Consider the following 24,120-nt stretch of genomic DNA (forward strand, 5'->3'; position numbering starts at 1 on the left):
GCCCTGGGGACACGGTGCGTTCCACCCAGGGGGCCTCAGCAACTCTTCTCTGCATCTCCAACTTCTCACACCCAGAGCTGGTGAACGGAGCGCTGACACTGTGAGGGCCCGGGGCGACGCCCAGCGGTGACGGGGACGGTGACAGGGCCTCCTGTCCAGGTGGATCTGGCCTCTGGCTCCCCAGCCTGGCCTTCCTCCCTCCCCACGGGGCGCCCTCATCCACTGCGGGCCTCAGCAGGCCGCCCTCAAATGGCACACGCTGGGCAGAGGGCAGGCCAGCCTTCAGCCAGGGGCACGAGGTGAGTGTGGGGCAGGGCCAGGGGCACACACAGGGTGGGGCCTTCTGCCAGGGCACACAGCCACTGCGGAGCTGGCCCTTGATCCCCTGTGATCCCCCCAGCTCGGCCTTGGCTTCCTCTCAGGACCCGCCCCTTTGCTAAGAACAGCCTTGATCTTCAAGAGAGCCAGCCCTTGGCCAAGGGTGTGGCTTTCCGCAGAGGCCCAGCAGGCTGCCTCCCTAGGAACCCCGAGGTCTGCGCAGACAGGGGTGCAGGCAGTGTGAGCACACCCACGCACCCTCCCTCCACTGCCGGCTCCGCACTGGCCTCAGAGCGGCCCTGCCACCCGCTCCTCACAGCCAAGCCTTCCGGACCTTCCCAAATGACCACCGAAGTGGCCCCAGCCACACAAAGTCGCAGAGGGAGGACAGGGACTTCGCTGTGTCCCAGTGCCCAGAACAGCCTCTGTGGCGGGACCCAGCTTGAGGGATCTCTGCTCAAGGGAGGAACGAACACATCTATGTTGGACTCCAACAGACCTCTGGTCACGGCCCTCCTGGCTCTGGGGTCCAGCCTCAGACCGTGCCCATTGAGCCCCCAGCCCCGTCTCTGCCTGGCCCACTCACTGCCTCTGCTACTCAGAAGTGGGGTGAAGCCCACCCATTCTGGGCAGCCCTGAAGCTTCTGATACCAGACCCCAAAGCTTCAGCCATGCCAGGCCGGGCTCCCAACACGGCTGAAGGCGGACACCCCTTCTCCCGCCGTGGATGAGATGCTGGGGCTGGGGCACCAGTCCACCCTGGATTCTGACCCCAGCCCCTCTGCCCAGGGCTGCCACCCTGGCCCCTCGCCCTCCTCCATGGGCCGGGAGAACCCAGCCCTTCCTGTCAGCTCCCCGTCTCTTCTCTGGTCCTCTCAATGAGCCAGTCCCCGACGCCCCAGGCCCCGGATGCTTCAGGTTCCTGGGGTTGGGGAGGAGCCCCGGGTACCCAGCCCCAGTACTGTAAGGCAGCACGGGGGGGCTGAAGACAGGGCAATGGATGGCCATGGCAAGAGGGGCCAAACTGGGCCAGTCCCCTGACAGGGAGGGACCTTTAGGGTTTGGCCCTCGGGGCTCACGTGACTCCACTGGGTGAGTGGCTGCAAACCTCACGTCCCGACGCTTAGATTCACGCATGTCGTGGCCCTTTCCCTGTCAGTCATACACGCTACGCACTCATGGTGGCTGAGCAGGGGCACAGGCTACAGGGACCCTCTCATACGTGCCCTGTCTGCGGTTGGGTGGCAGCACCAAGAACAGCACTCAGCACCCAGTGGAGCTCACAGAACCATGCAGAGGGCCGGGGATGTGTCCCCATCCCTCACATGGCAGGCAGATGGCCCAGTTCCTCACTCAGCCCAAGGTGCCCCCACGTCCCCCCATGTTGGACCCTTGGCCCCAGCAGGCCCTCCTGGGTGCAGACGCGCTGGGCCCCACCCAAGCCTCTCCTTTTCTGCTCCAGGGCCGACATGCTGCTCAGGCGGGCCTGACCTTCTCAGTGCCACGAGCCCCCTCGCCCGCTGGTGAAGCCTGCAGACGCTTTCTCAGGACGATGCTTGTTTCTGAAGCGTACAACCGCACAGAGGGCCTCGGGGGAAGCAACTGCCACGGAGGAGTTACCAAGATACAACACAACGAACATTGAGGTGCGTCGCGACGCACGTGCTGCCCGGGAAGCGGCTTCACAAGAGTGGCAGCAGGCTCCGGGCCGACGGCGACTCAGAGTCACGTTGAGAGCACGCGGCGTCCACGCCATCGGCTGCGAACACGGAGGGCACCAGCAGCCGCGATGTCTCCTGTGCGCCAAGCCCCGGTCCCGAACACCAGCGTTCGGAGTCAGAAGAAACGCTGAATCCCCGTTAGAGGCGTGCAGTGACGGAGATGGAAGCTCCTTCTCAGCCAAGCCCATCAGCTCCCTGAATGACAGCTCAGAGCCGCATATGGGCACCCGCTGAAGGACGGGAGCGTCTCGAGTGACCTGGACGCCTGCTGGTGTTCGGTCACCACCGTCTGCCCATCCTCCCATCCCAGCCCCTGGTGTGGCGCAGGGCGGTGACCCCTCCCCTCAGCTCCCTCCTCCCCTGGCGTGGTCCTGCCTACAGCTTCGGTTCAAGAACTTCTCTTGCGGGTGCTACCGGCGTTCATGGAAGGGCACCTCCATCTCACAGGATGACTGGGCTCCCTGGCCCCACCCACTAAACAGCAAGAGCACCCCCAGTCCTAAACCGCTGGGATGTCACAAGCGCCTGGGGCAGCTGCTCCTGGCAGGGAGCTACCACATCCCACGGGACCTTCCCAGGTATGTCTGACCTGCAGCCACCCCTCACCCCAAAGTGCCCCCAGGCTGATGCTACACACACAGAACAGGGAGGCACCTGTCCTAACACTTGTGTTAACACCCTGGGTGAGGCCACAAGAGGGAGACTGAAAGAGCGTCCTGTGTGCCACCCCCAGGCTCGGGAAGGGGCATCGCCTTCAGAGACAGTGGGGCTGGATTATACAAGACACTTGTCCTTTTAAAATACCGCCTTGGGTCCGTGTGTCCCAAGCTCCATGACAACTGGAGACGCATGTAAACGCATTAGCCAACGCTGGTGGCAGGTGGCATCAGCTTTGTCCCCAGGGCCCGGCAGATGGTCACAGGTGAGTGAGATGCTCTCCCCACAGTCTCCAGAGCCAAGGGTGGGCCTCCTGGTCCAGACTCTTGAGGAGACACTTGGATGTCACACATGGGTCACCACAAGGATGGGATCTGACAGCCACAGGGGCCACGATCACCAAGAATGTGCCAGACACAGGGTGGGCTGCAGGGGCCGCGGGGGGGATACCGGGGGGCCATGGTCACCAAGGATGTGCCAGACACAGGGTGGGCTGCGGGGGGTCACGGGGGGTCCACAGTCTCCAAGGATGTGCCAGACACAGGGTGGGCTGCGGGTGGCCACAGAGGCCACAGTCTCCAAGGATGTGCCAGACACAAGGTGGGCTGCGGGTGGCCACAGAGGCCACAGTCTCCAAGGATGTGCCAGACACAGAGTGGGCTGCGGGTGGCCACAGAGGCCACGGTCACCAAGGATGTGCCAGACACAGGGTGGGCTGCAGGGGCCGCGGCACTGAGGCTGCACCAGATGCAAAGACGACCACCCATTGGCCACAGCGCTGTGAAGCGTGGACAGCCATCCTCAGTGTTTGGGCAAAGCGTCTGGAGACCACACACTTCTCTAGAGGTCCCACCGCCGAGGGGAAGCACCCCCGCCGGGGAGGCACGGGGCTGGGTCGCTGCTGCGCGGGGCTGTCCAGGGCCTGGCTGTTCCCAGGAGGGAGATGTGCTGTCCTGCCCTCAGAACATCGGGGTTACTGCAGCCCAGATCCATCACCTCAGGACAGGGCTCGGGACAGACGGTGCCACAGGGTCCTGGGCTGCTGGATGTGGGCGTCCCTGGAAGCCCCAGCCAAGTTTTTCAGCAGAACCTGAACTTCCGTGGGGCGGGGGCGGAAGGCTGGCCATGGTCTGTCCCGGCCTGCCCAGCTCACCCTTGTCCCTCAGGAGGACCCAGAACAGCAGGCGGCATGTGGTGCCCACTGCCGGGCCAGCTCTGACCTCAGGAGACCCGCCGGGCATGGTGGCTGGGCCGGGCCGAGGCTGGCCTGTGTCCTCACGTGGCCCCGACACGGGGCTGCACAGAGGCCGAGTCGTGTTCACGGCCTCCCCTCCTCTGAGCTCCCGGGGCCCCTCAGGCCTCTGGGTCCCTGCACCTGCAGGGTGGTCTGTGGCCTTGGCCCAGCTCCCCATCCTCTGACCCAGCCTCACCCCTGCTAGCCGGGGCCAGGGCAGGAGTGAGCTGCTCGACCAGCAAGTGTGGGGCCTGGCGGGGTGGCGAGGCTGCTCAGCTCTGAGCCCTGGGACCGCGCGCTCTGACTCAGTTTTCCCATCTGCAAACTAAGTGGTCTTGGCCCACCCGGCAGACAGACCCTGGCACTGCCCACTCTGGGGGCTCCTGGGGCACCTCACAGGTGGGGGCTGACCAGGGGAGGGAGGGCCCGGGAGGGAGGGGTCCCAGCATCCTTGTCACTGCCCTGCTCCAGCTCCAGCCCCCCAACTCCCCGTCCAGCAGATGCGCCCCATGGAAGACCCCGGAGAGCCCACAGGGAGGCCGATTTCATGGCTGTCGCGCGGCCTCAACTTCCCTGCCCCGTGCTGGGCTCAGGGTTTCTGCTTCCGAGTCCCTGGCTCAGGGGTGATCTGCAGTAGCTCCGCGGCTGGCCCTCCTCCCGGCCAGAGCCCAGGGCGGTCTCCTCCTCCTGAGGGAGCAGGCCGGGTGGAGCCCCTGGGGGCTGCCCTGTCACCCTGCCAAGCCTCCAGGACCCAGGGGCACTCAGCGCAAGTGAGCAGCAGGCCTCCTCGGCCAGCCACTGCCTCAGGAGAGAGCGAGGCGCAGCCTCCTGGCCCTCAGGCCTCCCTCGTCGCCGGTGCTCCAAACCCCGGCCCAAGCAGGAGCCCTGCAGCCCCACCGCCTCCCCCGGCAAAGTCCACCTGAGCGGCTCCGTCCCGACGGGTGGGATCCTGAGGCCTGTCCAAGGCACGTTCACGCCACTGAGTCTGACTCTCCCAGCCTGGGCTCCCCGAGCCCGCAGGTTTTCAGGCCGGCCTGGCTGCTGCCCGCACCCCAGTTCTGCGACAGCAAAGGCGGCGGTGTCTCAGCCACTGCTGTATCACTAGCCCTGGGACACGGCCTGAGTGGCCCGCCCTGCCCTGCCACCCCGACCCGGCAGAGAAGCACAGACCCACAGTGGGAGGTACAGGGCCTGAAGCTGGGGCCTCCCAGGCTTGTGCAGACCCTGAGAGCGCGCGGGTGGGCGGGGTCAGCTGGCTGGGGCCTGCTGACTCCCTTACACTGTCACCGGGGTCTCAGGCACATCTGTGCTGAGCTCTAAGCCCATCACGGACACGACTCGGCGCTCAGGAGGCCACAATCACCAAACAGCCGGAGCCCGGGGGCTTTGCCACCTGATGGGAAGATGGAGGTGTGCCCGGCTGGGCTAGCCCCCACTACAGGCTAAACTGCCCCCCAAACCCACGCAGCCCAGTCCCGACCCCGGCTCCTGAGCCTGTGACCTTGGGTGTGGAGTCTGCGTGACAGTTCTCGTTAAGAAGAGACGGTATGAGGCCGGGCGCGGTGGCTCAAGCCTGTAATCCCAGCACTTTGGGAGGCTGAGGCGGGTGGATCACGAGGTCGAGAGATCGAGACCAACCTGGTCAACATGGTGAAACCCCGTCTCTACTAAAAATACAAAAAATTAGCTGGGCATGGTGGTGCGTGCCTATAATCCCAGCTACTCAGGAGGCTGAGGCAGGAGAATTGCCTGAACCCAGGAGGCAGAGGTTGCGGTGAGCCGGATTGCGCCATTGCACTCCAGCCTGGGTAACAAGAGCGAAACTCCGTCTCAAAAAAAAAAAAAAAAAAAAGAAGAGACGGTATGGGCGGGTCCTGACCCAGCTAGCCTCGTGCGTGTCTTTGTGAAGAGTGGAATTTGGAGGCAGACGTGCATACGGGGAGAGCACCTGGGAAGACCAACGTGGGATCTACCAGCCAAGGAACGCCCAGAAGCCCGGAGTGGGGCACACTCTTCCGCACACCTGAGAAGGGGCCAGCCTGGTGGACGCCTTGATCTCAGACTTCCAGCCTCCAGAGCCACGGACCACACGTGTCTGCAGCTGCTCAGCCCACGGCACTGTCCGGGCTGCCCTGGAAACACACGCTCCTAACCCCGGCTCCCAGCCCCCAGCCCCGCCTGGCACAGGGACAGACTAGGGCCTTCACCACCCCGTGTGGGGCTCAGGCCTGCCGAGGCAGGGGCCCCAGAACAGGGACCGTGCATGCTGGGGAATGCCCAGGAAGTGCAGCTGCTGGGCAAGGCCGGAGGAGGCGTGTCGTGGGTGGTCACAGGGAAGACGCCATGGAGGGAGGGGACAGGTGTGCCAGGAAGGTGGGTGAGCAGCAGCTGGGGGAGACGGAGCTGAGGCCACAGGCAGAGGAGCGGGATGCTGTGAGGCTGGCCTGGCCCTCTCAGGGGCTTCTAAACCCACGAGGATTCCAGACTGCTATCGAGCCTGGCGCAGTACTGTGCTCCCCGCCACCCGCAGCGGACCTGGGCCTGGCTCCCCAGCACCGCCCTCACCCCACACCTGGCTGCTGCGTGCTCCCACCTGGGGTGGAGCCTGGAGGTGGAGGGAGAAGCACTTCCTGCGCCTAGGCCCCCCACCCCGCACTGCACCCCCCACCGTCAGGAGACTTCAAGCAGCTCAGGGCACCTGCCCAGGCCTGTTCCCAGACAAAGCAAAGCTGCCACAGGCAAGGAGCCCTGGCTCCCGGCAGGCGGCCCCTGTCTGGAGCCCCCACGTACGGTGGGCAAGATCCCGGGCCCCACAGAGCTGTGTGACTGGCACGATCCAGTCTGGCTCAGAGCTCTGGGCATGTTGGCCCTGGACAGGGCCTGGGCTGGGCAAGGGCCCCGCACATAGAGTGCCCACCCCCAGCCTCCACCAGGGGTCCAGTCTTGAGCTGAAATAACTGAGCCAGGCCCTGGGAGGGGCGGACCGTCTGGCTGAAGGAAAGGTGTCCACCCCCAAGGCTAGACCTGGCTCATCTCCCAGCTAGTGCCAGCCCACAGATGACACTTGTGCCAGGCACTCAGGTGCCCTGGAGTAGACAGGGGCATGCTCAGACACCCACTAGGCTCTCCTTGGGGCTCTGAAGACCAGCCCTGTGGTTTGGCCACCAGGCAGGTATGCCCCCAGTCCCACCGAAAGGCTGCGTCCTTGGCCCCAGGCAAGCCCGTTCACCACAGGCTTACACCGTCCCTAGTGACCGCCGGTGTGAAGGTATACCTCAATGGACCGGCCTGCCTTGTGCCTCTGGCCTGGCACCGGTGGGTACCTGGATGGGGTCCCTGTCTAATCCTGGGGCATTTGGCCCAGTGTGGGTGGCTGGTCTGCCCTGCTGGGAACTGTGGCATGCCCAGGAACAGCCCTCCTAGCAGGCTGGAGGGGCAGCCCTTCCCTGACAGGTAGCAGAGCCAGGCTGGAGGGTGAGGCCTGGCTTTGTGGAAGGCTGACTCTCTGGGCAGCACGGCCAGAAGGAGCTGGGCAGGACTAGAGGCAGGGAGGCCCGGAGGGTCCCAGTTAAATGTTCTTTTTTGTTTTTTTAGGAGACGGAGTCTCGCGCTGTCACCAGGCTGAAGTGCAGTGGTGTGACCTCGGCTCACTGCAACCTCTGCCTCCCGCGTTCAAGAGATTCTCCTGCCTCAGCCTCCCGAGTAGTTGGGATTAGAGATACATACCACCGTGCCCGGCTAATTTTTGTATTTTTAGTAGAGGCGGCGTTTCACCATGTTGGCCAGGATGGTCTCGATCTCTTAACCTTGTGATCCGCCCGCCTCGGCCTCCCAAAGTGCTGGGATTACAGGCGTGAGCCTCAGCACCTAGCCCAGGTTAAACATTCTACATGGGCCTAAGAGATGGCCTGGCCCGGGGCCAGGACAGCTGACGGGGGAAAGTACGAGCCTTCCAGAAAGCACAGGGCCGGGATGGGCAGCTTGGACTGGCTTTAGTGGGCAGCGGTCACTGTCGCAGCCAGATCCAGTCCTAAGAAGAGGGCTTCGCCAGGCCTTGGTTTATTCATTTGTAAAACGGGCCTACAAAGACCCCTTCCATCTGCTGTGTTAGCCAGACAGTAACGGGCAGCGCTTCACACACTGGGTTCACAGCGAGTGTTCTGGGCCACCAGACGCCATTCACCGAGACGGGTGAGCATGGGCCTGCGCAGAGGGTGAGCGGGGAGAGGAGGGGCGCGGTCGGAGGCGGCCCACGAGGCGCGGCTTGGCAGTACCTTCTCCCTTGGCCACCTTCATGGGAGGTCGGGATTATTCCTCTTCTCTCCTGTGAACAGGCCCAGGGAGACTGGGGATGGGACGAGGGTGGCGGCGTCTGTGCCTGAGGAGCGCAGTGGCCTGCCTGGCATGGGAGGCGTGTCGGTCCAGCAGGGACCCAGGCCATTGCATCATGCAGGTGGCCCTGTCGGATCAGGGCTCCCCTGAGCTCCGCTCGGTCCTCACGCCGGGGATGATGAAATCCCAGCTCCCCTCCTGAAGGGCGGCTCAACAGGACAGCAAAGGCTGAGGACCCCCTGGGAACCACGCCGAGCCCCCTGGACAGGACAGGGGCAGCTCCACAGCACAGCAAAGGCTGAGGACCCCCGAGAAACCATGCTGGACAGGACAGGGGCCTGAGGACCATGTGGTCTGCTGAGTGGTGGGTGCTGGCAGCCTCCGAGAGGCCCGGAGCAGGGCTGGGAGGAGCCAGGGGGCTCTTGTGGGCCCAGCCAAGCCCGTCCGTTCCAGGACGTGGGAAGGAGGCCTAGGCCCTCCGAGGATGGTCCTCCAGAGTCTGTGTGCCCAACCACCCAGGTGGTCAACAGTGGCACAGAGAAGAAAAGATTCATTCCTTCGGAGGGTCCATCAAGTGGGTACTCGGTGCAGGCTTCAGGGCACGCTGGGCCCACACTGGCTGGTAGGCGGGCTGCCACCCCGGGGCACAGGAGTGGCCTTGCAGTTCCTGTGACATAGACAGTCCCACGCCCCCTCTGACCGCCATCCCCAAAACTGGACCTTAGGGCCCCTCCTCCTCTACCTCAGGTTGGGAGACCCTGAGAACAGGGGTGTCTGCTCCAAGGAGACCCCCCTCCACCCTCCATGTCCCGCTCCTCACCCAGCACAGCCGGGTGTGAAGCCAGGAAGGCCTGGGGTGCCCACTGAGAAGCTCCCGGGGGCTAGGGACCAGCCTGGTTCTGGAGCTGCAACAGGGAACCAGAAAGAGGTGGTCCCAGTGACCAGGGAGCTCAGGCGCCAAGGGAGGGCACCGGGACCCCAGCAAAGGAGCAAATAGACCGAAAGCCCAACACATCAGGCACCAGGAGGCCAGGCAGGTGCTCCAGGAACACCTATGCCCAGAAGCAACCTCACAGGCAAAGGCAGGAGGCCTGCGGGCATGCGGGCGGTGATTCAGCATGAGGGCTCCTGGCAGAGCAGGGGTGCCCGGAGTGCCACTCAGCTCGCCCTTGCCTTCTGTGCCATGCCCTGGCATAAAGGGAAGGTGGCCGGGTGCCCCCCCGCAGTGCCATGGTCCAGCTGCTGGCACCCAGGCCTGTTTCCTTGCCCATAAAATGGGATGACCCCTGCTGTCACCGCAGCCTGGCCCAGCTGTCCAGAGGACAAAGGAGGTCTCAAAAGGGAGCCCAACATGTCCCGACACCGCCCTCTTTCATGAGCAAAGTCTCCTGTTGCCCACGGCCGTTTCTGGTCCCCGGGCAGAGGCTGGAAAGGGCAGCCACACACTCAGGGCCGCCTGCTCTTCTTCCCACGAGGCAGTACCACGTCTACCTCACCTGCCCTGGGCCAGCAAGGTGCCAACCTCAGGGGTCCCCATTCACTCTGAGGAGGTCCCCCTGGAGAAGGCTGGATGCAGGAGGGAGAGGACTGAGGATGGTGCCCACCAGGCCACGGAGGGTCCGGGGCTCCCGGGAGGGTCTGCCACCCAGGGGCCACCAGAGGGCGCCCGGCCCTCGGAGCTCAGGCGCAGCAACAGAGCAAGAGGGGACACTGGGCTTGGCAGCGCCAGGGCTGCTGCGGCCAGAGAGGATCACCCTGTTTCCCTCAGCCCACGTGGCTCCCACACTCTTTCTGTACCCTGGGCCCCGAAGGTGACTCCCCACCTCTACAGCCATAGGGGGTCCGGGGGAAGCAGCTCCAGGCGGAAGGGCACCGGCTGCAGAGGTGCTCACCCTGACCGGTGCAGGCCCGGCCTGCAGCAGGCTGGCGCCCTGGACCCTGGCAGCAGGCACAGGCCCCTGGCTAGCATCATGCTTAGACAGCTGCAGGGTGTTCAAACTCCCTACGAGGGGTGGACAGCACTGCCCCCCCATCGGACACAGAGAAACCAACAAATCTGCCTGTCCCGGGTCCCTCAGCCACCGCATTCCCCAACCCAAGGGCCGCAAGGTCTGTGCTCAGCTTCCTCATCTTGCGTGGCCCTCTCTTCTCACCCTTGGAAGATGGCCAAACTCGGCCACTCTGTCTCTAACTGGGAGCAGTGGCCTCTGGACGCAAGCAAGGGTAGGCGAGCGCCTAAGGACGAGATTGCCCAGAGGACACGGAGGTGCTGAAAAGGGCCGGGTTCAGGACTTTGGTTGGGAGGGGCAGCTGCTCAGCCACCCTGCCACCCTGCTGCCCAGGGAGGGATTCACTGGGAAGACCAGGGAGGCCTCTGTGTGTGTGGGAAAACCGTGCCCAGGGCTTTGTGCTGCCTGGCACCCAGGTGTGCCCCCACCTGGGACAGAGCCCAGTGGGGTGCGGGAGGCAGCCTGGAAGTAGAAGGGTTGCCTCTGCAAAGAGGGGCACAGGAAGGCCTGTCCTGGGGCTTTGGAGGGGTCCTCGCAGAGCCTCAGGCTGGGGGGAGGGCATGGGGACATCCGCCAAGGAGCTGTCTGCTGCTTCTGTTCCTCCTAGGGGGTCAGGGGGTCCTCCCTCACAAGAACCTCAGCCTGGGGGTATCGGAAAATCCGCCAAGGGGCTGTCTGTGGGTTCTGTTCCTCCCGGAGGGGCAGGGGTCCAGAGTCCGGCTGCCTCCTTCCCGCCCTCCCCCATCCCCCGCAGCAAGGCACGGTCACAGACCCCCTCACCCGGACGCACGGTTCCTTCTTGCTCAGAATCCCTGGGCCGTGGGCATTCCTGCGCCGAGTCCCCATCTGACTGGCCTCCACCCGCACTCCCGCTCCTTGGTTTCAGAGGAGCCCCCCCGCCCGCCCCCAAGAAGAAATCTGGTCTGTTCTGTTCTTGCCCACTAGGTCCCTGACACCGGGTACAGGTCCAGGGTGGTCCCCACACGTGGGAGAGTGAAGCTTGGGCTTCAAGAGGTCTTCAGAACCCTGAGCCACCGGTACCGCCGGTTCCCAGAGCTCCTCCGGGCCACAGGAAGGGAAGAGGCCGAGCCGCAGGCGGCTGCAGGGCTTAGGGGGCGCCAGGAGGACCGCTGTTCTTACAAAGAAATGACACGGCCCCTGGGCGGGATCCAACGCGCCGACCACCTGCAGCTGGACTCGCAGCGCGAGGCCGCCCAAGTGCCAGGCGGGGGCCGGCGCGCACAAGTTCTCGAGCAGGAATCCCTGCGGGGCGGCGGCGTTCCGCCCGCAGAGAAGCGCCCGGCTCCCTCCCCGCCCCTCCGCGCTGCCCCCTCCCCGCGGCAGGGGGTCCGCTTATAAAACCCACCCAGGCTGTGGTTGCCGGGGACCCTACAAGAATCCCCGGGCGGGACCGAGACGCCTCCCAGAGAGGGCTGCACAGAGGAGAGGGGCTCCCCGCTGCCCCGAAGCCGCCCCGGGGGCTGGACTCCCGGCCCGCAGGCGCGCTGGGCCGAGCGGCGGGCAGAAGACGCCCAGCTCCAGCCGTGGCCCGGGAGAAGCGCCACGAGCCAGCCGGGGACCGCCCGGCCCGCAGCCCGGCCAGAACGGTCCGACGGGGAAGGGGCCGGCGTGCGGGGGGCGGAGGGGGGGACGCCCGAGCGGAGCGGAGGGGACCCGGGAGAGGGAGGCGGCGCGGGGCTCAGAGGCAAGGCCGTGGGGCTGCGGAGGAGCCGCGGCGCAGGGGGCCACTCGGGGCCGGGCGGCGGAGCGCAGGCTGCAGGATCCCGAGCCGGGGGCGAGAAACCGTGTCGGGAAGAGCAGGAGGGAGAGCGGGGGGCGCAGAGGAGATCCCGGGCGCGCCGAGGTCCGGAGCCCGAAGCCCGGGGTCCCCGTGCCGCGCCCTCACTCACCCGAGATCTCCGCCTGGGGCACGTCGCTCAGGCTGAAGCCCTTGGCTCCGTAGATCTGGCGGACCTCGCTGCAGCTCCGGCTCTTGCTGGCCGGGTCCCCGCGGGCGCAGGCGACCACCGCGGCGGCCGCGCACAGCAGCCACCAGCCTCGGGCCCGGAGCTCCATGGCGGGGCCGGCGGCCCCCCCGGGCCCCCACTCGCGCCTCTCCCGGATCCCGGCCGGGCCCTGCGCAGCTCCCGCCCGCGAAGGGCAGAGCCAAGGTCCCGGTGCGCGCGGCTCGCGGTCCAGAGGCGGCGGCGGCCGAGGAGGCGGAGACAACAAAAGCCGGCGGCGGCGGTGGCGCGGAGCGCGCGGGGCGCGAGGTCCGGCCGCTCGTTCGGGCAGCCCAGAGCGCGGCGGGCGAGCGCAGTCCCGGCTCGGCGCCTCCCCCGCCGCCGGCCCGGCCCCTCGGCGGCCGCGGGAGAGGGGCGGGGCGGGAGCGCAGGGGCGGGGGAAGGACTGGGAGCACCGGGCAGGGCGGGGCGGGGCGGGGCGGGGCGCGGCGCGGGGGCGCGAGCCGGGGCGCACCGGGCGCTCCTTCGGCTCTCGCCGGCCCTGAGGGCCGCGCCGGGCGCGCGGCTCTATCGATCCCTGGAGGGAGGCGGCAGAGCCAGCCTGGGAGCGCGGGGCCGTGGCCGGGGTCCCGTAGGGCGGGCCCCCACGCCCAGCGCCCGGGGCGGTGGCACCACCTGTGGGGGCGGGGACGGGGGCGGAGGGTGCGCGAGGCAGGGCTTCCCCCGCCGGACGTGACATCACGCCTCCCGCGCCCCAATCAGGGGCTTCCCCGCCCCCTGCCGAATTCGGCAACCCGCTCCCGGCTCCCCGCTCCCTCCCGCGCGCTCCGGCTTTCTGCACCCCGGCTGCGCGCCTCGGGATCGCCATCCCGGCGCCTCCGTCCCCTCCGCCCGCCGGCCGCGCCCCTCTCCTTGCCCGAACCCCGTAGCGGCCCCCTTCCCGCCATGGCGCGCGGGGCTCCGGCTCACACCGGTGTTTGTGGTGTGGGGGCTGGACGCAGGAAACTGGCCGAGAAACTGACCTCACGTCTTCCAGTCCCGGGGAGCGGCAACAGATGACTTAGTTGTTGGACTTTGGCATCTGTTTTGGGGGGTGACCCTCCACGTTCTTTGGATGCTGGAGAAACCAAAGTGATGGGCAGGGCCGGTCTACTGGTTTGGGCTTCTGGGTGGGGCCAGGTGACCTCTGGAGAAGGGATAGGGTCGGAACCGGCGACAAGCTGGTCACTAGGGGAGGAGGGTGCAGTGACCCGGACGGAGCTCATGCCTCTTTGAGGAAGGCGGGAGGGCTGCCGCCACCATGTATGGTGGGAGGGCGCGTGGCTTTAGCGGCACAGGGGAAGCTGGCCTGGACGGGGTCTGTGGGGAGGGGCGAGCTGTGGAGGGCTTCGCTTGGCTCCTTACTTGGCTCCCAGAGCCCCCACTCGGTCCCCTGCTCTCCCCATGGTAAGGCCTGGTGGTGAAGTCAGATGCCAGACCTGCAGAATTGGGGGCAGGCACGGAAGTCAGCAGCCTTGGCTGAGAACCTCTAGATGACCCCCATGTGCAGCAGGGGTGCCTGGATTTCACGGCCTGTGGCAACCCAGGAAGCTGCAGCAACCGTGGCCGAGGTGGGGCCAGCCTCCCCTTCCCCGTGCCTGGGGCTCTCGGCCCCCATGGTGGCCGGAGCGGGATGGTGGGTCCTCTATCCCTGGGCTCTTGGGGTTTCCTACCCTGCCCCCGTAGAAGGTTGCTCCTTCACCCAGAGACACTGAGTCATTGCAGGAGAGGGAGGCTTTGACGACCCGATCCAAGTGTACGCTTGCCTCCCCTCCCCCCACATACCCTCTGCTGCGTCACATGTTGTGACTCATAGACCCCTGTGCAGTGCATGCTCCGGGCCTGCTCCTTCCTGCCTGGGCCTGGCGCGGCTGCCGGCGCACCTTAACCAGCAGTGTCGGAAGCCGGCCGGATCCCACTCTCTGTGTGGTCTCAGGCACGGCTGCCTGGGCCTAGGAACCTTGACTCGGGGTTAGCCCGGCCTGAGGCCCGTTCGTTACCGTGTCACTGTCTGTCCCTCTTCATCTCAGCAGACCGGGTCATTCCTCCAGGCAGGTTCTTCGTCCAGCTCAGTTCTGGGCCTCTGGATGGCAGTGTGGACGGCAGGGCTCAGAACGTGATGGTGGCAGCCCCCGCCTGGCCCAGGTGACCCCCAGGTGTCTACATTCCCTAAGGAAGTCTTTACCGCCATGGCAGGTCCTGGAATCATTCCCATTTCACAAACCAGGAGCCCTGCAGCCAGGACCTTCCCTGGAGAGGGTGCTGAGCTCTCATTGCTATGGGAAGCAGCCAGGAGAGCGAGAGGCTCCGGAGCCCCGTGGGAGCTGCATGTGCGGGAGCGCAGGCCCTGCCCTACCCCAGAGGCTGGGTGCTCTCGCCCAGTGTCCCTCCTGGTCTCCTTGGCTTCGAGTGGCTTCTTGATGCTCAGCCTTGGTGTGTGCCTGAGGGAGGCAAGGGAAGGCGGTGGGGCTGAGGCTGGGCGGAAGCATGGCGGTGAGGGTGGCCTGGGCGGCTCCCCAGGGGCCTGGGGGCGTTTGTACCTCCCCACTGGGGTGCAGTTTCTCCTCCCTCTTGCACTGGTGAGGAAGCTGATCGAAAGCCGCAGAAAGCTAAGGAGAAAGAAGCCTCAGTGCGGCCTCTGCAGTCCCGGGGACAGCGTCTGAGCCTGTGAGCTCACGCCATCCTGACTTCGACCTGGCACTTCCCAGCTGTGCACCTGTGGGCTGGCGCTCTGCTGGCTTTCCCAGCTGTTCCACCAGCATCTAAGGAGAAGCTCTGCCTGGCCCGTGTGTGTCACACCAGGCCCTACAGACGCTGCTGATGGGACCCAGCTTGGTTCCAGTTGTGGGGTCTCTGCCAGAGAGAAGGATCTTGCTTCCCCAGGGAGAAGAGCTGCCATGAGGGGCCCTGCCGTGGGGTCAGCCCAGGGCCCAGATCCAGCTTAAGGGGCAGGGCCACTCCTCACAGCTCTAGAGGGGCTGGTACCTGTCAGAGAGCCTTGGTGACAAGAAGCAGGGAGGCCAAGGGCAGAGGGCAGCTGGCCAGGCAGTAAGAGGCCCATGACCCCAGAGACCAGAGGAACTGGCCCCAGGTGGCTCTGATGAAGCTGCCCAGATGTGGGGACAGACTTCAGGGGCACAGACCAAGGATGCGTCCACCTGGCACCAGCAGGCCACCTCCCGTACTTCCCCTCTTCTTCTTTCCATTTGTCCCCACCCACAGAACCTCCTTCCTTGCTCCCCACTCCCCACCAACCAGCGGGAGGCGTTTACCTTTTGCAGACAGGGAACCCACTGCTGGACTACAGAAAGCTGTCCACCCCAGGCCCCACGTCAGCCCAGAGGAGCAGAACATGGTAGCCCCCAAGGGCTGGCAGCCAGGACCTCAGCGTTCCTGAGACACGAGCTATCTCTGCCTGGCCCTGCCCTCTCGTCATCAGACTCCTGACCACAGAGATCTGGCACCTCTCTAGGACAGCCCAGGATGAGGGCTGCCCTCAGCCGGGGCACAGCTTGGCACATGCCGCCGAGGGCATCAGAAGCAAACACCGGGGTTGCCCTGGGGAGGGGCCGCAGGAGCCTGAGAAGCTGCAGGTGCCCCTGCTTCCCTCCTGGCAGTGCCACACTCACCTGGTTACCAGGGCAGGAGCCGCCAGGCCGCCCGTGCTAGTTGGGTGCAGGGTCTAGACGGGGACTCTTGTGAGGGTGGGCAAGGCTCCTGCACCCCTTCCCTGGGGCCACTCCACACAGGACACATGGAGGGTTTGAGGACATAGTTGATGCCTCAAGGCCTAGCCACCACGGTGGCCACGTGGCTCTGACCAAGGCCACCCCCTCCTGCTGTGGTGTCTTTGCCTGTCTAGACAGTGGGGACACACATGTGACAGAAAGGAGGAGTGAACGAGCAAGTGAGGACATAGCTGAGAGGAAGAAGCGCATTTGTTCCTGAAGGAGTGGGTGGCTCCTCAGTGAGGGGCAGAGAAGGAGGGACCACTCAGCATCGTCCGATGGGGCGGAGTCGGACAGTACCTGTCCGACCAGGGCGTGGGGGCTTCCATTCCGCACCCCCATTTTCCTTGGAGGACCCCAGGTTCTGGAGGGCAGGTACCGCTGGCTCAGGACCCGCTGCTGCCTGTGCCGAGGGCGGGACGGGGGACTGCTGGGCGCCGAGCCCAGCGCTGCTCGGAAGACGCAGGACGCACCAGGGTCCCCGGTTCCCAGCCGTTGGGCCACAGGTCTGCAGGGCGCCATTTCTTCCTCAGAAATGATTCTGCTTTTGCTCCGAGGAACCGCCGTGAGTGTATGTGCCCTTCCCCGATGCCACGGGGGACAGCTTTCCTTTTCTGTTTGGTCTCAGAGATTGTCTTTCAGGGGCTCCAAAAGTAAGTTTCCAAACAGACTGCGTGATTGTTGTCAATGCTGTCCACAGGTGCCTTGTTGTGAATGTCACTGACTTTAGCGTCCCTATCGATGAGGGCCTTGTCCTGCTGGCTGGGGGAAGCAGGGATGTGAGCAGGCGCCTGCAGACAGCAGGGCTTGGAGGGCATGGTCTGGGGCTGCCTGGGACGTGGCAGTCAGCTTCAAGGTGAAGCTCTTTGCAGCCTGCTCTGCTCTGCTCTGCTGCTTCCTTTGATCAGCAGAAGTCTGGGCTGGCCGCCCTTGTCCAGGTTAGAGGATGGGAAGCCTTTGCAGTGAGGCTGGGTCACCCGTATGGTAGGTGGGGTCGGGGGAATGCACCTGTGGCCCCTCCAAGAGCTGGTGCCTGTCTCTCTGGTCTGAGGACCTGGCGACAGGAGGTGACCCCACACACTGCACTCTGGGCTGAGCTGGACTCGGAGCTTCCCTGTGGCTGTTTTCCTGCCCCTCCCCGCCTGGTCTCCTTGAGGAGAGGGGGAGCAGATGGGGGCACCCCAACACTGTCTGCTGTGTTAGGACAAAGCACTCCAAGGCCTGGAGCTTCGAGCCCCACGTGCACGTGGGGGTGCCCAGCAGCAGCAGCTAGCGGCTGTCCTCCTTGAGGCTCCTGCCCCTCCCTCTGCCCCTCCCCTGCCCCTCCCTCTGCCCCCTCCCTCTGCCTCTCCCCTGCCAGACCCTCACTGGCTTTTGGCCTGTTCCTCTTGCAGTCCATACCTCCTGGCTGATCACTGGAAAACCAGCTCCAATCAGAAACCTGCAAGGTCTGAAGATGAGAGTGTGGCCTCTGTGCAGGAGCCTCTGAGCCTCTGGCTCCTCTAGACGGGTCCAGGAAGCCAAACCCTCCGCCCCTCCCCCTTCAGATTCGCGGTTCCCCTGGAACCTTCCCCAAAGCTTAGGGAAAGCCTGAAGTTGCCTCCAGCTCCAGAGCTCTGAAGTTGAAGGGTTTCGTGTCCACAGAGATGAGGCCCCTGAGGGCGGAGGGGGATCAGACTGTGGCCCTGCCCGGTCTTCCAGGGCCATCTGAAGGCCCGTCTGCAGAGCTCCCTCAGTCCCCAAAGCAAAGAGCCGATTGGAGGGGGGATCATCGTAATTTGCACAGGTCCACAACAGCTTGTGATCTTCCCTGCCCTGGTGCCTCCCTGTTCATCACTGCCTTCTCCAGCAACATCCTCCCCTCCCATCATCTCAGGCCTTGGGAGGGGTGGGCGGACCCTGAGACAGAGGCCTTGCCTGGAAGAGGAGGCTCCAGGTCTCCAGCGGGCAAGCCCTGGCCCCTCCCTCCCAGCAAGAACACGGCTGACTCTGGACTATGGACCTGCCAGTTTGCAGAGGTCTCAGTGAACTGGGGGCATCTTCAATCCTGGTGCATGAATTGGTTTCCAGGGTGTTGCCGGTGACATTTCAACTTTTTTTTTTTTTTTTTTTAAGAGACAAGATCTTGCTGTGTCACCCAGGCTGGAGTGCAGTGGTGTGATCATGGCTCACTGCAGCCTTGAATTCCTGTGCTCAAGCAATCCTCCTGCCTCAGCTTCCTGAAGAGCTGGAATTACAGGCACACACCACCACACCTGGCTAATTTTTAAAATTCTTTTGTAGAAACGGGGTCTTGCTATTTGCCTGGGCTGGTCTTGAACTCCTGGCCTCCAGCAATCCTCCTGCCTTGGCCTCTCAAAGTGCTGGGTCACAGGTGTGAGCCACCGCGAAGTGTGATATACCAGATGAGCGTGCAAGCCTGACGGTAGGGCTCGATGAATTTGCATTTGGTAAATGGCACCCAGATTGGGAAACAGAACATGCCCCACCCCAGGGACCCCTCACCTCCTCTCCACATTTTCCTGCACCCTGAAGTCGCCTGCTTGGAGCTCCCCTGCCACAGGGCAGCTGCCCTGCCTTTGGCCCTGACCCACCGACAGGCCTTCGGGCCTGGCGCTCTCCCCTGTGCCGGCCTCGGTCTCTCGACGCTGAGCGCCACTGTATCGCTGCCCACTCCTCGTCCCCGCGTGGCCTTCCATTGTGAGTGCTGTGGTCTCCCTGCCCAGCCCACCGTGGGGCCGTGGGTGAGCAATCGTGTGGTTTCCAGAGCACCGCCGAAGCTGTGCTTGTCCCTGCCACCAGGGGCACACAGTGTGGGTTTTTGCAGGGCCAGAGTTACCGGGCACCAGGCTAGGCGGAGTCCACCGAGCGGCTTCACAGAGTGACTGCCAGCCAGGGTTCCTGCCTCACGTCCTCACCAGCGCCAGCGGCCCTCAGAAACCATCTCTTCATGGATGAGGCAGCTTCTCCCTGGAAGGTAAGTGTGCCCCCGGACGAGGGCAGTGTCGGCTCTGCTGTCTCTGAAGCACCAGCACGTGCCCGATGGGGCAGCACCCCCTGAGACTTGGGTCTTCACAGCTGGGGGATGAGTGGTCGTTGTAGGAGTGAGCAGGGCTTGTTGAATGAATGAATGACCGGTGAGGTGGCCCGGTCACTATCCCTCAGGCTAACAAGGAGCAGGGTGTTTGGAAAAGTGTGAGCCTAGCGGAGCAGGGCACTGCGCCTGTGTGGCCCCAGGGGCCTGGACATTCCCCCATGCCCCTGGTCCAGACAGCAGGCCTGCCCACCGAGATTTTGGCCCCAACATGAGGACTCCTACCTATGACTCACTGGGAGCCTCAGGACTGTTCAGAAGGTCGCTCAACACAGTCGCGGAGAAAGCGCGAGCTTCCGCGGTCCTCCACAGAGCTGGTCACCAGCCAGCGCCCCCCCCCCCGGCTGTCAGCCCCCCCAGCACCTCAGGAAGACCCAGTCCCCAGCCCAGCCCCACCTCCTCAAAGCCTCAGTCTCCCTCCACGCCTGCAGGTTTTCTGGAAGGAGCTTTCCTCGCTGTGCGACCATTTCTAAAGCTCATCTTGAAGCCGTCCAGAATTAGGCATTGTACTTTAATCGCCATTGCGGGAAAGTGCGTTTCAAAATCACTCGGAGACCTCGCCCACGGCCGGCCCCGCTGCCCTCCCAGTGGCTGGAAACGCTGGAGCCACGCACAGTCGCGGTGATGGGCGGAATGGACTCGAGCGTGGCACCCGGAGTGGTGTTAGGTGCAGGGCAGCGGGGGGGCTGGTAACCCGGGACTTCCATTCGCCGAGCTTGGGCTGAATTCGAGAGGCCCGAGGGCCATGTGCCCGATGCACCCATCAGGAGGGTGAGCCGCAGAGACGCGGGCGCCAGGGACGGTCGCTGGTCACGGAGCTGGGCCAGGTGGGCTGGAGGCCGTGTCGTCCCAAAGGACCCAGTTCCTGGGACCAGCAACAGAATTGAAAGCTTTTGAAAAGCTTGAAAAACCTCTAGTGTTGGTTAAAATAGAATCCGTCCCATTCTGAAGTATATGAAAAAGCAAAAAGAGGGCTCCTGTTCACACCCCCAAGTCACACCCTCACCCAGAGTGACCAGGGTGAGCCACTGTGAGCGCATCTGTCTAGAACTTTGTCTGTTCCTCAATGGCTCTGTGTGGTTCAGGCGTCTGACGCCCACGGGTGTGCAGGTTGCTTCTCTGAACCCTGAGCGAGCCTTGGTGGCCTCTCCACAGCAGCACCGACGGTTCCGCCCACACCTGTCAGTATTACAGCTCTGCCCACACCTGTCAGTATTACAGCTCCGCCCACACCTGTCAGTATTACAGCTCCGCCCACACCTGTCAACGTCACAGCTCCGCCCACACCTGTCAGTATTACAGCTTTGCCTACACCTGTCAGTATTACAGATCCGCCCACACCTGTCAGTATTACAGCTCCGCCCACACCTGTCAGTATTACAGCTCCGCCCACACCTGTCAGTATTACAGCTCTGCCCACACCTGTCAACGTCACAGCTCCGCCCACACCTGTCAGTATTACAGCTCTGCCCACACCTGTCAGTATTACAGCTCCGCCCACACCTGGCAACGTCACAGCTCCGCCCACACCTGTCAGTATTACCGCTCCGCCCACACCTGTCAGTGTTACAGCTCCGCCCACACCTGTCAGTGTTACGGCTCCACCTACACCTGTCAGTGTTACAGCTCCGCCCACACCTGTCAGTATTACAGCTACGCCCACACCTGTCAGTATTTCAGCTCCGCCCACACCTGTCAGTGTTACAGCTCCACCTACACCTGTCAGTGTTACAGCTCCGCCCACACCTGTCAGTGTTACAGCTCCGCCCACACCTGTCAGTGTTACAGCTCCGCCCACACCTGTCAATATTACCGCTCCGCCCACACCTGTCAACATTACCGCTCCGCCCACACTTGTCAGTATTACAGCTCCGCCCACACCTGTCAGTATTACAGCTCTGCCCACACCTGTCAGTATTACAGCTCCGCCCACACCTGTCAGTTTTACAGCTCCGCCCACACCTGTCACCATTACCGCTCTGCCCTCACCTCTATGTCAAACCCTTGTCAATATTCCAGAGAAGGACTGCAGCCTCTGTTCCACCATGCTTCTGCTCAAGAGTGTTTTTTTTCTTTTTGCTGTTTTTTGAGATGGAGTCCTGCTCTGCCCCAGGCTGGAGTGCAGTGGCCTGATCTCAGCTCACTGCCACCTCTGCCTCTGGGGTTCAAACGATTCCCCTGCCTCCGCCTCCTGAGTAGGTGGGGTTATGGGTGTGTGCCACCACGCCTGGCTAATTTTTTGTATGTTAGTAAAGACGGAGTTTCACCATGTTGGGCAGGATGGTCTTGATCTCCTGATCTCCTGACCTCGTGATCTGCTGCCTTGGCCTCCCAAAGTTCTGGGATTACAGGTATGAGCCACTGCGCCTGGCCCTTTTTTTTTTTTTTTTTTTTTTTTTTTTTTTTTGAGATGGAGTGTTGCTCTGTCACCCAGGCTGGAGTGCAGTGGCACTGCAACCTCCACCTCCTGGGTTCAAGTGATTCTCCTGTGCCAGCCTCCAGAGTAGGTGGGATTACGGGCGCACACCTCCACGCCCGGCTAATTTTTGTATTTTAGTAGAGACCCCCGTCACCATATTGATCAGGCTGGTCTTGAACTCCTGACCTTAGGTGATCCACTTGCCTCAGCCTCCCAAAGTGCTGGGATTACAGGCATAGCCACCACTCCAGGCCAGCTGAAGAGTGTTTTTATTTCAAGCAAAGTGACATTAAAATGGCACTGGTGGCTTCTATAGAACAGCCGATGAGAATCACATCTGCTGAGTTACAGGGTGCACATTTCAATATTTTAAAGAGATTTGGCCGAACTGTCCTTCAAAAAGACAAAGTCAGGACAGGCCCTAGTGGCTCAGGCCCTTGTCAGAGCTGAGGTCACCACACCTCTCGAAGCCCACCCGAGGCTCCAGGGGTGAGGTCGGGAGTGTTCCCCTCTACTCCTTGCTCCCCGGAGTACATCTTCTCATGCGTTTACCAGCCACTTTCAGTTTTTTTTTTTTTTTTTTTTTTAATGGCATGTCTATTCAAGCCCATTGCCATTTTTCACCTTCTTTGTTGTTTTTTTTTTTTGGTATTGATTTTTGAAGAGTTCTTTATGGATTAAAGATTAGGCTCTTTGCCTGGAATCTATGTCGCAAATATTTCCTCCTTCCTCTGTTCAGTTATGTGAAATGCCAGTAAATACGCATTCCAGCACACACCCAGCTGTTTCTAGGCTCTCACCCTGGATCTCTTTTGCATATTGCTGGGCTAAAGCCACACTGTTTTGAATAATGTAGTTTTGTAAGATATACGTTTCTTCCTATTCAAAATTTCTTGCTATTCTTTCCAGTGTCTCCTCCCGATGAACATTGGATTCATCCATCAAGTCCTGTAAATAATGGATGAGAATTGTTCAGCACTCATAGATTAGTTCTGGGAGAACTGATATTTTCTCAGAATTGATTCTTGACATCCAGGAATTCTATGTAGTTCAAATTCTTCCTTAATTCAATTTAAAAAATTGCTTTGCAGTAAAGTTTCACATTTTTCATCATGTAGGCCTTTTTATATTTTGGAGTTTACTCTTAGATATTTTAAAGTTTTGGTTATTGTGAGCAGTAGTTTTGATAATATGTTTTTGTTGGTAATTGCTGTGTTCAGGGAGGTCATTGGCTGTTGGCCATTGATCCTTCAAACCACAGCTTTGCTAAGTTGTCTACTTCTAATACTTTTCCAATTGGTCACCTTCCAATTTCTAGGTAGACAATCATAGCATCTGCAATTAATGATGGCTTAATCTATTTTCAAATATTGATGCCTTTCATTTCTTTTTTAAGTAAATGTGTTATCCTCATTAGGATCTCTCATATAATAGTAAAGATAAAATTGTTAACAATGATAAAAAAGATAAAATTGTTAACTCATGTTTTTATCCTAACCTTAATACTAAAGCTTTGAAAGTTTTATCATCAATTACTATGTTGACTTAAAGCTTCTAGAAGAAACTTTTGTCAAGTTGGGGAAGGTTATTTCTATTCTTTCCTTGCTACAAGGTTTCTTTTTAAAGTCCTCATAGGGAAGGATACTAGCATTTTTTCAACATCTGTTTCCATGATTGTATCATTTTCCTCCAGTCCATTCTTGGTGTAGTGAGTTATGCCTCTAGAGTTTCTGATATTAACCCATCCTTGCATTCCAGCATTAAACCCTGCTTTCAATGGAAGCATTTTCAATGCCATCCTGGATGTGATTTGCTAAGGCTGGCCCCTAAGCCCTGTGTGTTTTGATGGTCTTGCAGGCCTCTCCTGCTCTGATGGTCTCCTTGGGCTCAGGGCATTCCTGTGGCAGTGGGGTCAGAGCACAGGTGATGCTGTCCTCACCTTGCACCACCTGCTGTTCCGGTGAGAAGTGAGCAGGGGCTTTCCTGGCCTGTGTGGCATGAGGACACTTGTTGGGTCTGGCTTGCCCTGGCCATCTTCTCCTGGCACCATGTCCCACAGCCTGGCATGGTCCCTGGGGAACCAGGGTCTGTTCCATCTCCCTCTGGGATCCTTGTAGCCTGCGTAGTGTCCCTGAATGAGTGTTGCCTGTGCCTGCCAACCGTGCCTTTCTGCCTGCTAGTCACACCTGTCCAGGGGGTCCTGGAAATGGACAGGGGGGCTTCCGATGGGACTCTACACCCTTCATCTGCTTTGGAAGAAGACGCCCACGCCCATGAGTCATGTCACGAAAAGCGTACTTGTGAAGCTGGCTTCCTCCCTGACCCTGGGGCATCCTGGTCTCGGGCATCCCAACTGGGAGGAGTCACTGCTCTCTGCATCCAGGCCCAGCAGCTGCCTTCCAGGGGCCTGGGTGTTCCTCCCACAGCACCTCTTTAAAGTTGGTCATTTGGAAGATTGAGCTGGAAATGCACAAGTGATGCCTGAGGGCTGGGGGGTTGGGGATGGAGGCGGTGGTCACCTCACATGAAGTCAGGATGCTAGTTTGGGCCTTTCACAGGCCTGGTGTGCCTGGCAGGCTTCTGACACCGCTGCTGACACTCTTGG

The 24,120-nt window shown here is 62.1% G+C and overlaps 1 protein-coding gene and 1 long non-coding RNA gene across 2 annotated transcripts in view; one reads left to right on the top strand and one right to left on the bottom strand.

The window, feature by feature from the left end:
- The window catches only part of GPC1 (glypican 1), a 31,914-nt gene extending 19,268 nt beyond the window's left edge, over positions 1 to 12,646 (bottom strand). Inside the window, exon 1 of the mRNA XM_039470033.2 lies at positions 12,182 to 12,646. Coding sequence (XP_039325967.1) covers positions 12,182 to 12,347 — 166 coding nt within the window. The 5' untranslated portion in view covers positions 12,348 to 12,646. The remainder of the gene's footprint in view (positions 1 to 12,181) is intronic.
- Positions 12,647 to 17,241: 4,595 nt separating this feature from the next.
- LOC141584518 (uncharacterized) lies at positions 17,242 to 20,363 on the top strand. Its single transcript, XR_012517576.1, has 3 exons — positions 17,242 to 18,427; positions 18,830 to 18,979; positions 19,528 to 20,363. It is a non-coding gene; the product is annotated as an uncharacterized LOC141584518 (long non-coding RNA).
- The last annotated feature ends 3,757 nt before the right edge of the window (positions 20,364 to 24,120 follow it).

Source organism: Saimiri boliviensis, chromosome 5 (genome assembly GCF_048565385.1).
Source record: "Saimiri boliviensis isolate mSaiBol1 chromosome 5, mSaiBol1.pri, whole genome shotgun sequence".
NCBI classification, from domain to species: Eukaryota; Metazoa; Chordata; class Mammalia; order Primates; family Cebidae; genus Saimiri; species Saimiri boliviensis.